General features: G+C 37.5%; 1 protein-coding gene across 2 annotated transcripts in view; it reads left to right on the plus strand.

Moving 5' to 3' along the window:
• The first annotated feature begins 12,422 nt into the window (after nt 1-12,422).
• The window catches only part of DCLK1 (doublecortin like kinase 1), a 390,620-nt gene continuing 384,506 nt past the window's right edge, over nt 12,423-18,536 (plus strand). For both annotated transcript variants that reach the window (XM_031960701.1, XM_003764516.2), the window contains exons 1-2: nt 12,423-12,560; nt 17,774-18,163. In XM_031960701.1, coding sequence (XP_031816561.1) covers nt 17,788-18,163 — 376 coding nt within the window. In that variant the 5' untranslated portion in view covers nt 12,423-12,560; nt 17,774-17,787. The remainder of the gene's footprint in view (nt 12,561-17,773; nt 18,164-18,536) is intronic.

Genomic DNA, 18,536 nt, shown 5'->3' on the forward strand with positions numbered 1-18,536 from the left:
AAGCATTTATGGTGTACCTATTTTGTTCCAAATATTGTTCAAGACATTGAGATTACAAAGACAAAAATTAAACAGCCCCTGCTTTCAGAGATCTTACATTACAAACAAACTGTCCATATATTGGTATACAGAAAACACACATAAAGCATATACAACTGCTTCTGAAGGAAGCTCTAGTTGTGGGAAAGAGATAAATGAAAACTTCCCATGCAGAAAATGGAGGTCAAGATGTATCTTGATAGAAATCAGAGATTCCAAAAAGCAAAGATGGGAAGATAGTAATTTCAGATGTGAAAGCACAAAGGACAACCCTTCCAAAGTAATGACATATATAAGGAACAATAAAAGATTGGCTGATCAAAGGAGTGATTGGACAGGTAGAATAGGGTCAGCTTCCAAAGAACTTTAAATGTTCCTTCTTCAATCCACCTTGGATCTGTGATCTGAAACTGGGTAATGAGTGACAGAACTACTACAAACTCTTCCTGCTCTGGTGTCTACTCTTGGGTCCCTTCTGGTCTGTAATGTGTTTATCAAGTCATGTTTCTGATTAAATCCTGTCCTCAGTGTCCCTAGTTCTCTTTTTCTATCTCCATAAGCCAATCTGAATTGGAAAATAATTCGCTGTGACTTTTTCATAGATTTTTTTATTCAAGCTCTTTATTTACAAAACATATGCATGGGTAATTTTTCAACATTGACCCTTGCAAAACTTTCTGTTCCAAATTTTTTCCTCCTTCCTCCCACATCCCTCCCTTAGATGGCAGATAGTCCAATACATGTTACATATGTTAAAATATATGTTAAATCCAATATATGTATACATATTTATACAGTTATCTTAAAGAAAAGCCAGATCTAGAAAGAAAAAAACCTGAGAAGGAAAAGAAAATGCAAGCAAACATCAACAGAAAATGTGAAAATGCTATGTTGTGGTCCATACTCAGTTCCCACAGGTCTCTCTCTGGATATAGATGGCTTTCTTCATCACTGAACAATTGGAACTGGTTTGAATCATCTCATTGTTGAATAGAGCCATGTCCATCAGAATTGATTATCATATAGTTTTGTTGTTGCCATGTATAATGATCTCCTGGTTCTGATCATTTCACTTAGCATCAGTTCATGTAAGTCTCTGCAGGATCCTCTGAAATCATCCTGTTGGTCGTTTCTTACAGAACAATAATATTCCATGATATTCGTATATCATAATTTATTTAGCCATTCTCCCATTGATGGGTATCTATTCAATTTCCAATTTCTAGCCACTACAAACAGGGCTGCCACAAACATTTTTACACATACAGGTCCCTTTCCCTCCCTTAAGATCTCTTTGGGATATAAGCCCAGTAGAAACACTGCTGGATCAAAATGTATGCACAGTTTGATAATTTTTAAAGCATAGTTCCAAATTGCTCTCCAGAATAGTTGGATCTATTCACAGTTCTACCAACAATGTATCAGTATCCTAGTTTTCCCACATCCCCTCCAATATTCATCATTATCTTTTCCTGTCATCTTAGCCAATCTGACAGATTGAGTTCTCTACAATCTGTAGTGGTACTTAGATTTTTAAAATCTTGTTTCTGACTATTATGCTTTCCAGATCCTTGTTGGAGTAGAATTAGTAGGCGAGGCTGTACTTATTTCTGCTTTTCTATCAGTCTCAACTCCTGTTGAGTTGTGTAGTAGTGTTGATGATCATGATTTTGATGACAGCTTAGATTTATGTATGCAGCAATCCTGTGAGAAAGGTAATACAGGTAATTGAATCCCCATTTTTAAAGATGAGTAAACAGCCTCAGAGAAGTTGGTGCAATTAGCTATTATCAAACAGCTATTTGAATCCATGTGTTTACTATAATTCCAACAGTTTTCTACAATACTATACTGCCTCTGAGACAATAAACCAAAAATCAAAATTGCATACTTTTATTCCTCTTTATTACTGACCCACATTTATCAAACATATCTCATTTTATGGATCCTCTATGCCAAGTAGATGAAATTTTATATATAATAAATTAATTTTTTGTTGTGATGAGAAAAAGGTTAGGAAGCATAATTTCTAGGCAATTAATCATGCTAGCAATAATTAATAAAAGGGGTGAGTGACACTCTTGAATGCCAAAGACCTTTATGGAATCCACTCAACACTTATATGGTTTCAGAAGAATAGGCATTTCTTATAGTGTCTCTGATTTGTTAATAAGTAATGAGAGATATGACCAAAGAAGAACTAGAGATCATTACTGATCACAAAATAGAAAATTTCAATTATACCAAACTGAAAAGTTTTTGTACAAACAAAACTAATGCAGACAAGATTAGAAGGGAAGCAATAAACTGGGAAAATATTTTTACAGTCAAAGGTTCTGATAAAGGCCTCATTTCCAAAATATATAGAGAATTAACTCTAATTTATAAAAAATCAAGCCATTCTCCAATTGAAAAATGGTCAAAGGATATGAACAGACAATTCTCAGATGAAGAAATTGAAACTATTTCTAGTCATATGAAAAGATGCTCCAAGTCATTATTAATCAGAGAAATGCAAATTAAGACAACTCTAAGATACCACTACACACCTGTCAGATTGGCTAAGATGACAGGAAAAAATAATGATGATTGTTGGAGGGGATGTGGGAAAACTGGGACATTGATTCATTGTTGGTGGAGTTGTGAACGAATCCAACCATTTTGGAGAGTAGTTTGGAACTATGCTCAAAAAGTTATCAAACTGTGCATACCCTTTGATCCAGCAGTGTTACTACTGGGATTATATCCCAAAGAGATTATAAAGAAGGGAAAGGGACCTGTATGTGCACGAATGTTTGTGGCAGCCCTTTTTGTAGTGGCTAGAAACTGGAAACTGAATGGATGTCCATCAGTTGGAGAATGGCTGAATAAATTGTGGTATATGAAAATTATGGAATATTACTGTTCTGTAAGAAATGACCAACAGGATGATTTCAGAAAGGCCTGGAGAGACTTACACGAACTGATGCTGAGTGAAATGAGCAGGACCAGGAGATCATTATATACTTCAACAACAATACTATATGATGACCAGTTCTGATGGACCAGGCCATCCTCAGCAACGAGATCAACCAAATCATTTCTAATGGAGCAGTAATGAACTGAACTAGCTATGCCCAGAAAAAGAACTCTGGGAGATGACTAAAAACCATTACATTGAATTCCCAATCCCTATATTTATGCCCACATGCATTTTTGATTTCCTTCACAAGCTAATTGTACAATATTTCAGAGTCTGATTCTTTCTGGTCATGTATACGTTTTGGTCATATATACTTATTATGTATCTAATTTGTATTTTAATGTACTTAACATCTACTGGTCATCCTGCCATCTGGGGGAGGGGGTGGGGGAAAAGAGGTGAAAAAATGGAACAAGAGGTTTGGCAATTGTTAATGCTGTAAAGTTACCCATGCATATATCCTGTAAATAAAAGGCTATTAAATAAAAAGAAATAAGCAATGAGAGAGTGAATATTATAATTAGATGTGGACCTATTCTAATGAAGGGGGACATAACTTGGATCATGTCATTATTTGCAGATTATTCCTATCCTTGAGCAATCTAATGAAAGAATTTATGCTCACCTAAAGCTGAAAAGAACATATTGGGTTCCCCTACCTGGCTGGAGTCTGCCAAGATTGAGGAGAAAATTAATCTAATCTCATTATTAGCAATGTCTTTCAGATACTGGCTTGACTTAGTACTAGAAAATAAGGTGTCAGACAGAAATAAATCCTGACTCACCCCACTATTTTGTGATTCTTCAGATTAAAAACTGTGTCTCAGAGGTGGGAGTAGATCTATACTACAAATAGAATCTTTAAAAAACATCTTTTAAACTGCCTTCTCTATGTACAATCTCACTCAACCCATCTCTCATACTATTCTCTAAGTATTCTTTCTAATTAATAGGTCCAAGTATATCATTGCATTACTGAAAAAAAATTTTCAATGATTCCCCACTGTCTGTTGGATAAGATATAAGCTCCTTAAAATGCTATTGAAGAGCCTCCATAATCTTGTTCCCACCTACTTTTCTGGCCTTATTTTATATTATTTCCTTTTTGCACTCTATCTTCCAACCACAGTAGATTACTGGGTATTCTTAGATCTTGTCCTTAACTTTCTTGTTTCTTTGCATTTGTGTATTCACTCTCTACCTATTGAAATTCCCTTCTTCCTCCCAGGCTATTACCTCTATGATATTTTTAACCTAAATTCCTTCTCTCCTCAAGTGAACCATCCTTCTGGAATGTCCCATGCTCTCCCATTACCCATTCTAACTTCTCTTTTTGTTATTCGCATGTGGTTCAGTGAAAGCAGGCTACCCTTAGAGTAAAAAGACTTAAGATCAAATCTCCACATTGCTGCTTATTACTTTTATAACACTGAATAAATTATTTCATTTCTCAGTGCCTTAGATTTCCTCATCTAAAAAATGAAGACGCAGCTAGATAGGGCAGTGAATGGTGCTCTAGTTCTGGAGTTAAGAGGACCTAAGTTCAAATTTGACTTTAGAAACTTAGCCTTACTTAGTAATATGTTCCTGGGCAAGTCATTTAACCCCAATTTTCTTGGGAAAAAAAAAGAAAAGAAAGAGAGAGGAGGGGCAGGGGGGAGACTAGGATCCAACATGGTGGCCCAGACCTGTAATTTCAGGGAGGCTAAGAATATTAGATCTCTTGAGCTCATGGAGCTGTGAGCTGCTGTTGCTATGTCCAGATTCCTCTTTAGTTAGATAAAGAGCAGTACAAAGCCATTGATAATCAATGGACAAATCAGCCTCTGAATACTCCTTGTACTTCCAGAATGGGACAGACATATCTTGAAATAGCAACAAGAACCACAATAATATTTATATAGTTCTTATTATACACTAAGGACTATGCCAAATGCATTATTATCTCATTTGATCCTCACAACAAACCTTGCAGGGTAATATATTGCACAGAATTGGGATCTTGGATGTTAATTTGCTAGAGATCTCTGACTGTCCTTGAAATTGGGATGCCATGATTTTGGATTTTAAGTACTCTGCTTTAAAAAAAAAATTGACCTTAAGCAAAATATTCAACCTCCCTATGCCTCAGTTTTCTGTAAAATGTGAAGGAATGAGGTTTGAATTAAATGATCATCCACTTGTGCAATCTGATTATGTGAGATATTATTTCCTATCCATTTCCTTTTCCCCAATCCACTCAGTGTAGTCCTTTCCTCTTTTTTCCCCATTCATCTCTTAATATTATCACAATATAACAGATCCACTCCCAGACTATGACCCATGATAATGATAGGGTTCAGAAAAGATATATATTTATCTTTTCATTGTATTTGATCATAAGCAGTTTATTCTTGTTTATTCCCTTAGGCTTGTTCATTTGTGTTTACCTTTTTAATTTTTCTCTTAATTCTGAGGTTTGAACTTCAAAGTTTCTACACAACTCTGATCTTTTCATATGGAATGTTTGAAAGTCCTCTAGTTCATTAAAAATCTATTTTCCTCCTGTAGGATTATATTTAGTTTTGCTAAGCAAGTAATTAGTGGTTATTGTGTATATATTTTGCCTGCTGCAATATTATATTCTAATAACTCTACTCTTTTATAATGGTGATTGCTAAATTGTCTGTGATTCAGATTGTGGCATCTTGGTATTTGAATCCTTTCTTTCTGACTCTTTGTGGGAGTTTTTGTTTGATCTGGAAGCTCTGGATTTTGGCTATGATAATCTTGGGAGCTTTCATTTTGCAACAGGTGAATTCTTTCTATTTCTACTTAACTTTTGGGTTCTAAGATCTTGGAAGTTTTCCTTTCAGATGTCTTGAAATATCCTCTCTAAGTTCCTTTTTTGGTCAGGTCATTTGGTTAGCCCTATGACTTTTAAGTTTTTTTCCTCCTTGATCTGTTTTCCAGGTTAATTGTTCTTTTTTCTATAAGATCCCTTACATAGTTTTCTGTGTTTTCCCCCAGCCTTTTGACTTCATTTTAATGTTTCTTATCATCTCATGGAGTCTTTGACTTCTGTTTGTTCCATTTTAATTTTCAGAGAGTTTGTTGTTTGGGCAAGGTTTTGTACTTCTTATGCCAAGCTAATTCCTTTTCCAATTTTTTCTTCTTAGTTCTCATTTCTTTTCCAATTTTTTCCTCAAGCACATTTTTTTTAATTTATAAAAACATTTTTAGCACTTAAAAAAATTCTTGCTTCTTCTCTTCCAGGCATTCTACTTGAGTTTGTGCCTGAATTGTAATTTCCCTTTGAGGCTTTGCCTGTAGATATTTGGAGTCTTTCTCATCTTCTAGGTTTGTGTCTTGAGCTTTCTTGCCACCATAATAGCTTTTTTGTTTGTTCATTTTTTCCAGCCTACTTCCTGATTTTATATTAATACTGGATTCTAGGTACTTCTGAAGAGAAGATCTTGTCTAATCCTGTTGTTGTTTTCTTGGGGATATTGAGTATTGTGTTATTCTTGCATCCAAGCACAGACTGGAAACCTGCAATTTTACATTGTTCTCAAAATAGTCTAAATCTGGGTAAATTCTGATTTCTTCTTGTGGATTTGAGCTCTGTGAGTTCTTGACATGGGTTTGAGGTTTTGAATGTTTCTGGACTCAGCCCCTATAATACAGCTGGAAAGCTCTGTTGGTTCAGTGTGCTGGAACTCTAGGTTCTCCTGTGGTCCGGAATTCCTGCCTTGGTTATGCCTATCCAGACTGAGTTAGATGCTAGAACTAAGGCACTATTCTGCTACTGGTATCTGAACCACACTGCTGCTTCTTGCTTCTAAGCTTCTACCTTTCTAGGCACATTGCCCAGGCCTTCTCTACAGAGAAATGCTATCCTTGGGCATAAGTCCCCTTCTCAAACATCCTGAATCTGAAATCCAGAACAGAACAGTAGGCAACGAAATTGCTAGTTGCATCTGTTCCCATCGTGGTATTCCAATATAGATCTGAGATCTTCTTTTGCCTTGGCACATAGCTTCTAGCTGGGTGCCAGAGTGCTTTGCATATGATACACTACTGGCCTTCCTCCAACTCCAGAGTGTATATAGACCTCTCTGTCTCCCATGGTGACCTGAGCTGGATGGATGACACATTATTCCTTTTTCAGGATTTCCCCATCAAAATTTAGTTTGGTACAATTTCTAGGTCTGTTTGAAGAAGTATTGTGAAGGGGCTCTGCTATACTAATTTTTGTCACTTTATCATCTTGACTCCACTGAATAATGAGTCTTAAACAATGTCTTCTCAACCTATTTTTTTCCAAGTGAGTTGTTTTTGACAGCAAATTATTTTCATATGCTTCTAATTTTTCAGTCTTTTAATTTTTCTTTTCATCTTTCTTGTTTCCTGGAGTCATTGAATTTTATTTAGTTATTTGGTAATGTTTTTCTACCTTCTCTTCTAAGCTATTTGTTCTAATTTCATTTTTTTCTTTAAGAGTTATAATTTGGATTTTAATTTCAGTTTTCTTTCTTATTTCATCTTTTTCAGGTACTCCTGGAGTTCTTTTGGCCAAGCCAATTTTTTGCTGTGTCCCCACTTGTTCTTACTATTGAATTACTCTCTTATTTGAGGTTATTTTCTTGTAATTCTCTTAACCCACAGTGTTCATTTTGTTCTAAGTTTTCTTCTGTTTATTCATATCTCTAGCCTTAGTTCCTAGATTGGAAGTTTGTGTTAGACTCTTTCTCTTTCCACACTCTTGGATAGAATAGGCAATCCCTATTTGATCCTGTCCTTTATAGTTGAAATGCAGCAGCTTCTGTAGTTCTAAACTGGTGGTGCTATTCTCCATTATTCATCACAATACATATAGTTTTAGCCCATCTCCATCTTCTTGCTTTTTCCTCAATTGGGAGTGACTCTGTCTCCTGTTATGGCTCTGATAGGCTGCTACATAATAGGTGAACTTCTCAGTGGAAAGCAATTTCTCCTAATTTCCCAAACTCATATGACACCCATATTTGATATCTTGTGAAGATGAATCTTGGAAGATCACTGTGTCAGAAATGCAGTTAGGCTGTTATATCAGACTTATCACAGACTTCACTTAATTCAGAAGCATCTAGATGATGTACTGGTCCAGAATTCTGGGCCTAGAGTCAGGAAGAGCTAAGTTCAAATGCAGCCTCAGACACTTACTAGCTGTATGATCCTAAGCAAGTCACCCATCCTTTGTTTACTTCATTTTCTTTCTTTCTTTTTTTTATTAAGGCTTTTTTATTTACAAAATGTATACATGGGAAATTTTTCAACATTGACTCTTGCAAAACTTTCTGTTCCAAATTTTCCCCTCCTTCCCCCCATTTTATTCCCTAATAGCAGGTAGTCCAGTACATTAAATATGTTAAAATATATGTTAAATCCAATATATATATACATATTTATACAGTTATCTTGCTGCACAAGAAAAATCAGATCAAGAAGGAAGAAAAAACTGCAAAAGAAAACAAAATGAAAGCAAACAACAGAGAGAGTAAGAATGCTATGTTGTGGTCTACACTCAGTTCCCATGGTCCTCTCTCTGGGTGTAGATGGCTCTCTTCATCACTGAACTGGATTTTTCTCCAACTATAAATTGGAGATGATAAATATTAGCATCTATCTCCCAGGATTGTTATGAAGATTAAATAATGCAATATTTGTAAAGTACTTAGCACAGTTTCTGGCACATAATAGGTGCTATATAAATGCTATTATTAGTAGTAATTATTATCCTACACCAAAATTTTGACATGTTACCCTTCAGGAAAGTGCTAAGGAGAGCAAAATTATGCAAGAAACTTCGAGGATAGGGAGGGTGAGAAGTTATACCATTTTGTAATTTGTTCAAGTTATTTACCTGTTGCCTCCAAGCTGGGAGTGAAATAGTATCATTCCTTGTCAGGGATGTTTCTAGGCAGTGCAGTTATTGAATCCATACCCATTTCAAACTCTGAAATTTAGACCTAGATCTGGGTGTTGTTCCAACAACCAAATCCACCAAATGGTTTCATGATTTCAGTCAGTTTAATTATCCCTTTTCAGCAGCAGTAGCTTTTCTCTTATTTAGATCTCCCAGTTATAAACCACCCCTTCATGCCAGGAATGACAACAGCAACATAGACACAGTGATATCACTAAATTCAAAGTAATGAATTGTTAATTGTAGTATTTCAGCCACTGATAGTCAGTCCGGCCCTAGGCAAAATGCTGGAGGTTTTAGTTAGTCTTTCCAGTCTCTCTTTTTTCTATATTTTGTTTGGTAATACCCTCTCATCCCCTACCTAAGGTACCAAAAGCCATCCCCTTTATCAGAACATGCTCTCAAGAAAGGATTTTACATCTGCATTTTATATTTTAGTATGAATTGTCCTAGAATAAATGTATCATATCACCTCGCTAAGACACAGCCCTTTGGATTTTTAGCTCTTGCCCAAGGCTGTACTGACTGACTAGAGTTCATTTCATCTAACCTAAGGGTTCTTAATATAAGAACAAAATTTTGCAAAGTGGACCTGGATGAGAAATGTAGAGATGTATATGATTGTAGTATGACTGTGGATATGTTAATTGAAATTCAGAAGCAGTAGGTGACACAGAGTTTAAAGAGAACATAAAGTTTAAAATAGCAACAAAAACAACACTTTGTAGGGATGCCAAGTAACTTCTCACTGAGTGTTTTTGCTTTGAGGGAATTAAAAGAAAATATGGTTTTGGTCAGCTATAATGTGGTGGAATGAAGAGATGAGAAAGCTCTTAAGGTCAGAGTTTAGATGTCTGAGTGACTTCAGGCTGTTAGAAGATGATTTCTTCTCTGAGCAAAATATGAAATCATATTAGGGAGCTTCCAATTGTATTCTTGGCACCTAGAACAGAGCCTTGCAGATGTCAGAGACTCCATGAAAGTTTGTTGTAAAAGGCAGGTAAAGTTTTAGAGTCAATTTAATAAATTCTTTGAATAATTCCTTTAAAAATTAAAGGAAATGACAGAAGATGCCTTAATTTTATTTTCTTAAGAACCTTTTGCAAATTCAATGATTTTTTAAGGATTTACAACAAATTAAAAAAATGTTTAAATGATTTTATTAGTTACTATGCTCAGTACCTATGGAGTAATTGAAGATAGAAAGTTAATTTTATTTCTGCAAAGAGGCATTTTACTTTAAACTCATGAAACTTGAGTCAAGGCTTTTTCCCAACTTAGGCTATTCTCTGGCATGATTAAACTCTGTTGGAAGTAGCATTAACTCTTTCAGGCCACTAGAGTACCTTTTGGTAAAGGATTACTTCTGTTGGCTAAATAATTGCATTTTAATTCCACAAATAAGCCAGATCTGGAAGTTGCATTTATTCTTTCAGGCTACCAGAGTACCATTCACTGTCCCACATTATTTAATTATCAAATGGAAGCAATCTAGATTCATGAAAGTGTTAAAACTACTTTGAAAAATAACTGATTTGTTTCTAATGAGTAATTGGATCAAGAAGAGGCTAAGCAATGAATTGGCTACATTAGGTCATGGGGCTCTTTCCACACTTTGTGGAGTTGCTTGAGACAGCTGGAACTGAGCTAAAAATTGTAGAGGAGAAAAATCCTAAAGTACATATGTAGGGATGGAATTGTAATTACTAGAGTATTTTGTGAGAAGGAATATTTTCCTAGCTATTGATTAATTAAATTAAATTAATTAAATAAAAGAAACTATCTCTATTTTCTTCAAGAATGTACTTTAATCTATCTCCATGTTTCTTCTCTACCTCCAAAGGTGTTGGATATAGATTCAATATTTTGCATTTAGAGAAGTTGGTTATCTTATTCTGCTATCCTTACAGCTGTTGAAAAACTTCAATGCAACTATTAGAATATGTAACATGAATGTTATTTGAGCTGTCTTTTGTTATTGATTTTTTTAAGCATTTGCAATAAATTAAAAGAATGTTAAAATGATTTTATTAGTTACCATGATCAGTACCTATGGACTAAGTGAAGATAGAAAGTTCAGTTCAGCAGCTTAGTGTCAAAAGATAACCTTTTTCATTTAAAATATGTAAGCCATGAGAGAGAAATTAAGTCTTTTTATGATAGTGGCTGGGAAAAGGGATGGAAATGATGAAATTCTATTATGAAGTTCAAATTCAGGTTGAAAACTATAGCCAAGCTGTAGAACAGATTCTACATTCTCTAGTTTTGTTTTTGTTTTTGTTTTTGTTTTTTTGGACACAGCTATCATCATCACAAATGATGGAAAGGATTCCTGGGAAAGGGATGAGTTTCAAGATTAGGTCATAGGGGTTTTCCATTGTCCAGGAAGGACATTCTGCTTTAAGGTTTCCAGTAGAAAATAGTGACCCAATAGTCTATGGGTCTAGTGTGACATTCAGATCTGAAGAGGATGTCAGCATTTCTAATGCTGGGTGACAATAATGTCTTCGGGGTAGGTGGGCGTTGGTGTGCATTATATGAACATGTCTGGCGCCATCAGCCCCGTGGGACAAGCAGGGGATTGGGACAGCCTTCTGGGAGCCCGCTAGTGGTTTCTAGTGGTACTGATCAGGTCATCCCTAGGGAAAGAGGGGATGAAGTATTAAAGGGGGAAGAAGTCGTTGCATAAAAAAGTGGAGAAGGGTGACAGGATTGGGGAGACAGAGAGAGAGAGAGACAATCCTAGACTTGGAAGTAGTGGCTGAATTAAAGATCTGAGAAGGAATCGTAGGGGAAGAAACTACAATTCCTTCTTGCCTTCTTACTGCTTGTCACTCACACCTTTGTGCCCCACCCCCTTTTTGGGAAGCTGACACAGCCCCAAGCCCCTTCCTTTCACTCTGCCCCCTCGCCAGCCGCCTTGCCTCCGGCCTTCAAACATCTTCACTAAGTACCAGTTGCCCCCATCGTACCCCTTAGGGAACTCCCTTTACTTCCCCACTCCCGTCAAGGGGACACTCAAGTAGTCATGCCCAAAATAGCCCTTCGCACCCAGTGGCTCAACAGTCCTGGGGGACTTAAAAAAGGTCAGGATGCAGCGGTCAGGTGGGGAGTAGTGGGAACTGAGATCACCAAGACCAGAGGGAGCCCTGAGGGGGGCGTGAAGCCACCCAACTCCAGGGTGGGAAGGAGAGGAGGGCGGGGGCCTCAGGCGCGTGCTCGAAAGAGGGAGGGAGAGGAGGAAAGGGGTGGGGGGTGCAGAAAGAGGGAGAGAAGAAAAGGGAGCGCGCTCGCTGCCGCCGCCCTCCTCTAGAGAGAAGCTGGAGAGTGGCAGAGCGAGGCTGCTGTGAAGAACCGCATTTCAATGAGGACGGGCTAATGCAAATCACTGCAATAAGGGCAGAAGTTGAAAACGCGGAGCCCGAGCAGCTGCCGCAGCCCAGCCTCACCACCACCACCACCACCGCTAGCACCACCACTACTGGTACGGTAGCTGCTTCCACCACCACTACCAGCAACAGCAGCATCACTCAGGCGAGGAGAGGAGCAGCGGAGGGGCCAGCAGACAGAACCGTTAACAAAGACACTTGGCAGTGTCTCTCTGCGGATCCGGTGAGTGCATTGCAATAAGTGGAGGAGGGAGGGAAAAAAAAAGAAGCGTATGCCTGAGTCGCTTCTGCAGAGCCCGGGGGGCGACCGGGCAGACCCCTCGCCTCTCCCCCAAGATCTCCGGGCTGTGGCTGGTTAGGAAGGGGATCCTTCTAGAGGCAGCGCTTAGGGCCCGGGGTGGCAACCTTCCTGAGAGGCAATCTCCTCCTCCAGACTGTTCCTAGAAAGGCGGCTGCCGAAGCAGCCCAGCCCAGCCCTCCCCAGCCCAGGGGCATTGTGTGGGCTTGGGCCCCTGGGCCGTGGGTACCGGACCCTTTTGTCTAGTGGCTGGTGCCACTTTAAAAGGGAGAGACTGGGCTTGGGAGCGGAAGACTGCGTTTTGCGCTCTTTAGCCTCACGTTTCCAGTGAGGATAGAAGGAAAGGGATAGGAATGGGGAGGCAGAAAGGTGTTTGTCATTGTCAGAGTCAGCTGTGGAACGGGGACCAACTCTGTTCCTCATTGACTGAGTGGTGGGGCCAGGCCTTTATTGTGTCGGGTTTTGACCGTGTGATGGTGAGGCTTGTGCACCTTAAGGGGTGACCGGCTTAATTTTGGGTCGGGCTTTTCTGTAGCCTGGGCTGTAATTACATTTGCTTGTGGAATTCTGATGGCGAGGCAGCATCGTGTACAGATTAGCGCCTGCAGTGTTAAAAGCATGCAGGGAGGAAATGGTATTTTTCTCCTAGAGAGAGCAGGGGTTGGAAGACACAACCCCTGCATTGGCCCACAAAAGAGACATCTTTTGAAGATAACGTTTGAACAGGATCACTGATGGGAGAAAAGGTCTAATCCAATATGCAGATCTTGCATATATTGCACCTCTGAATGCCTTGAATCTAACAAATTCCAGTCACACTCACTGATTGCACTGCAGGGGTGTGTATGAGTAGATGAGGTGGTGTATATTTCCACATAATCAGTCACCTTTCTTTAGTACCAAAAAAAAGTAGGGCAGTGTTTTATGAAACATCAAATGTATACACACTAGAATGGACCTTAAAATAAGGTTTACATGTTGTTGCACAATAGAAATGAGTTTCTTTTTGCATTTAGAGGGTTTATTATATATGTATAAATATACATATATGTGACATCTATATTTACAATATACTTGTAATACTTAAAGTATATGTGTCTTTTATCCTATGCCTTTCCATTCACCTGCAGTGTAATCTTTCAGTGTGTGAGATTTGTGTGTGTGTGTGTGTGTGTGTGTGTGTGTAAGGCTATAAATGGAATCCCTTGGATAGTGCAAGGGATGAGGAAGTTGTCTTTTTAAAAGATTAGGCATTCCAAAGAAAACAGAGATTTCTAGTTCTTGGAATGGTAATCTTGTAGGAAAAGCTTTGTGTTGTGAGAAGACCTCTTTTCCTCTGACACTTCAAGTCAATATCTGAGGTTATTCATCTCTGTATTCTTCACAATGCCTAGTACCTGTGTTTCCTAGCTAGTAGGTGAATGAATGAGAGAAAAACAAGATATTTTATGTTCACTACCAAGTTTAAGTAAACACATTCTTTACTTTGAGAGAGAGACACAAGAGAGACGTAAGAAAGTCAAGCTAAATCTAGGGAAGCCTTACCTATCTCTGATATACCTTATATGTGCTCTAGATTAGGTTTAGGGTTAGAACAGAATTCCTATAATTTCTGCTCGGTGGAGAGAAGAGCCTAGTTTTTTGATTTGGGCTGGGTTATTGTTTGATTTTTTTGTTTGTTACAGTAGATAATTATAATCAAGAAGAATTTATTAAATGCCTGCTGGGTATAAGGCACTGTGCTAAACACTGGGGATACAGAGGAAAGCAAAAAACAGTCCCTGTTCTCAAGGAGCTCACAATCTAATGGGGCGATAGCATGCAAACCACCATGTACAAATAACCTATATACATGGGATAAATTGGGTTTGAGAGGGAAGGCACCAATATTAAGGGGAATTAGGAAAAGCTTCTTCCAGAAGGGAAATTTTTAGCTGGGACTTGAAAGAAGACAGAAGGAGAAGATCACGAGGGAACCAATTCCATGTTTGGGGGACGGCAAGAGAAAGCATTTGGAGTAAAGATAGTGTTGTGTACAAGTAGATTGTCTGTATCATATGTGTAGAGAGTAGATGTAAAGAGTAAGAAAACTGGAAAAGTAGGAGGGGGACAGTTTATGAAGGGCTTTAGAAGCCATAGTTACAGCTTTGAAAATGATAATTTTAATTTGTGAGGCATATCTATAAATTGTCACTTGGAGTGAAATGGAGGGGAAGGGAGTAAGAGGCATAGTGACATAAAAGAAATTAGTCCATGGACTAGAACAGGGAGGAGTTCTTAACCTAGGTAGAGTCTGAAAACTTAAAAAAAAACTATTTCAATATAATTGGCCTTTTTTGGTAATCCTGTGTATTTTATTTTATACATGTAAAAGTATTACAGTAAAAAAAAAAAGGTATATAGATATAAGCAAATTGCCAAAGGAGTTTAGGATGCAAAAAAGGTAAGATCTCCTAGACTAGATAAACTTTAGGTTTAGGTGGGGAGAAAAAGTCAGTATGACATAATGGATGGAGTGCAAGCCTCAAAGCCAGGAGACTCTGGGTTTGAATTTCCCCTCTGTTGTATGCTGGTTGTGTGACTAGATAATTCACTTAATCTCTTAGTGCTCTAGGGTAGGGTCTTAAACTTTTTCCACTTGCAACCCCTTTTCACCACCTGAGAAAATTTTACTGTTGCCAATTCTTTTGCAACCTCTACATTTAGTTATGTGACCACATGTAGGGTTGCAACTCTTATTTTATAAAGCTTTGTCCTGGGCACCTTTCTTAAGTGGAAGGGGTGATATCAATATGAATTGATAGAGAGAATTTTCTTATTAGGTAGTTCCTGTCCCATTATTACAATTCTCTGATCCAGTTCACATCACTATCAATGTAACAGTTATAAAATTTATTCTTGCAATTCAATAAAACATAAACTCTTTGGAGACAGGGGCCACTTTCATTTCTGCCTTTGTATCCCACTATAATAACTGGAACATAGAAGGGGTTTAATAAATACTTGCTGAATTGAATTGAACTGCCCTACCAAATGGTAAACTTTGGATGCTCTGGTTGTAGGCACTATACAATACAGCTTCTGTAGTATTCCCTGATTTTTATATATAAACTTAGGAGTGACCCCCAAGAGGTGGGAGAATTACAACTGGCTTGAAACAAAACAAAACCTACAAAGCAGATTGGATCTTGGCTTCAGCTTTAAAACTGTGGGGAATGTTGGTTTTGTCAAGAGCTTGATGAGCTAGTTTCTTGGCATGAATATTGGCAGCATTTCCTTCCCCCGCCCCTCTAGAATGAAAAAAAAAAAAAAAAACAAGAGATCTGTCTTTTTAGAAATATATAACAACAGGATACTCCATATCCCATATTGAATAACCACTCAGCCAGCTCTTGTCCTTAATACTTGTCTAAAATGGCACAATATGATATTTTATTTGAAGTGACTCAATTTATAAATCAGTTGTTGATTTTATAAATGAGAAGCATGTAACTTCTTTTTTTCCACAAAGAATTAGAAGCTGTAAGCTATATTGTGCTCTCAGAAAGTCTGAGTTATTTCCTTTCTTTCAGGGTTAAAGATATGTTGCTCTTCTGATAGTTCCAGTATCGAATCACAGTTTTCTCACAGCTTGCATTGTCTCCATTATGAGTCCTTTTTTTAAAGCCCATACTCATTATGGTTAAAGGGACCAGTTTTACTTTTAAGTAATCTGGTTGATAAATGACAGAACAAATGTCTCATTTATTCATATTAATAGTAAGCATACATCTTTAACAATTTTACTTCTTCTAGAGTGTTTTGTATTAATTGCCTTTTGTCTGTGGGATCATAGAATAATATATCTGGAATAGGAAGGAATCACAGAGGCCATCTTCTTTAATCTCCTCATTGTTAAGTGGAGGAAAATGAGGCCCAGAATTACATACCTAAGATCACATGTAGTATGTCAATGTACGAATCAGAGCCAAGTTCTCTGACTCCATAGTCAGTGTTCTTTCCACTGTAATGTTTAATTCTTGTAAATTGTTACTTTAACTTGATTCACTCAAGTTTTTTGAATGTCAGGGTAGGTTACACTGAAGTTATATTATATTTGACATTATGAATAGGTGATTCCTTTGGTGGTATGAGTTAAATGGCACTGGGAAGGTCACCTGTTCAAAAGTACTTTCATCCAATTTTATGTCAAGGCTCATGAAACTCACAGTTTAGAATTTGTTCTTTTGGGTCATGAAAGCTATGGGCTTTCAAGATTCCCATATTAAAATTTAAAAACTAGGGGAAGCATTTTAAATTATTTATTATTCTATGACATTTTAGTATATATTAAGGTAGAAGTGTTTTTTTTTTTAATTAAGAGGTAGCTAACTGAGAGCAAAGCTCTGTAGATTTAAGTCAGGATAGGTATTCTCAAAGGGTGATAGAGTTGAAGAAGGAAACTGAAAGGGAAGTGGGATGGTGGATTTCATCCTCTGTTTCAAAAGATGAAACAAGCCCCTTTCCTCTTAGCTCTATTCTAATCAGAAACAAAAAAGAAGAAACAAACTATGTTTAGAAATGCATTTTATTCACTCAAATTGTATAATACAATGAATTCCCCTCCACAGAAGAAATGGAATTTATTTATTAGAATAAAACCAATGTCAAGTTTTGATTAGGGGTGTGTGTGTGTGTGTGTGTGTGCGTGTGTGTGTGTGTGTAAGAAAAGGAGAGAGAGAGAGAGAGAGAGAGAGAGAGAGAGAGAGAGAGAGAGAGAGAGAGAGATGTCTGTGTGTAAGAGACAGAGACATTCCTCCAAATAGTGTTTCTTAGCTTATCTTTTTCTCATCATGTGACCCAGCATTCAATAACATATAAACTCTTTTGTACTTCACTTTAAAGCCACTCTTCTTTCTTTCCTTCTACCAAAATATAAAGTTTCAAATTTTAAGATGAAGACTCCAATTCTTTCTTTCAGCCAAGAAGCTACATTAACCAATGTCAGTCATTTAAATAGTGTTCCTAATAGTTGCATTTTCTCTACCTGAGCCTATTAATCTTGTCTTCAAATGGCACATAGCAAGCCCTCAATAAATGCTTGTTGATTCATTGAAAATGACAGTGTGTGTTTCTGTGTTTATTTTTCTTGCTCTTAGATTCTATCTTGAACATGTCTTTTGGGAGAGATATGGAACTGGAACACTTTGATGAGCGGGATAAAGCACAGAGATATGGCAGAGGGTCTAGGGTAAATGGCCTTCCCAGCCCGACCCATAGTGCCCACTGCAGCTTTTACCGCACCCGCACTCTGCAGACCCTCAGTTCCGAGAAGAAAGCCAAGAAAGTCCGTTTCTATCGTAATGGAGACCGCTACTTCAAAGGGATCGTATATGCCATCTCTCCAGACAGATTTAGGTCTTTTGAGGCTCTGCTGGCTGATCTGACCAGAACTCTGTCCGACAATGTGAATTTGCCCCAGGGAGTGAGAACAATCTACACCATAGATGGACTCAAGAAGATTTCTACCTTGGACCAACTAGTTGAAGGTCAGCATTGAAGTAGGGAAAGCAAAAGTTATAGTACATATTAAATTGCCAAATAGTGTTCTGTTTTGCTCTGAAATTATAATATTTGCATTCCCTTGATTTAGAAAAGGTGGAATAAGATGACATTTATGATACTGACAGCATTTTACATATTTAAAAATTCAGTTTATTATAGTTTGAACAAAACTTGAACAATGTAATAATGATATGAGGTCAAGTATCAGGTAAAAGTGAATGTCAGAAACTTTGTGTCATCTTTTCTTCTCACTCACTCAAAAAGTATCTTTTTTTATCTACTTCTATGACCCTGGAAAAATCATTTAACTTTTTTGGCTTTGTTTTCCTTATCTGTAAAATGGTGATAATAACAGCA

The sequence above is a fragment of the Sarcophilus harrisii genome, chromosome 3, assembly GCF_902635505.1.
Source record: "Sarcophilus harrisii chromosome 3, mSarHar1.11, whole genome shotgun sequence".
In the NCBI taxonomy this organism is placed as follows: Eukaryota; Metazoa; Chordata; class Mammalia; order Dasyuromorphia; family Dasyuridae; genus Sarcophilus; species Sarcophilus harrisii.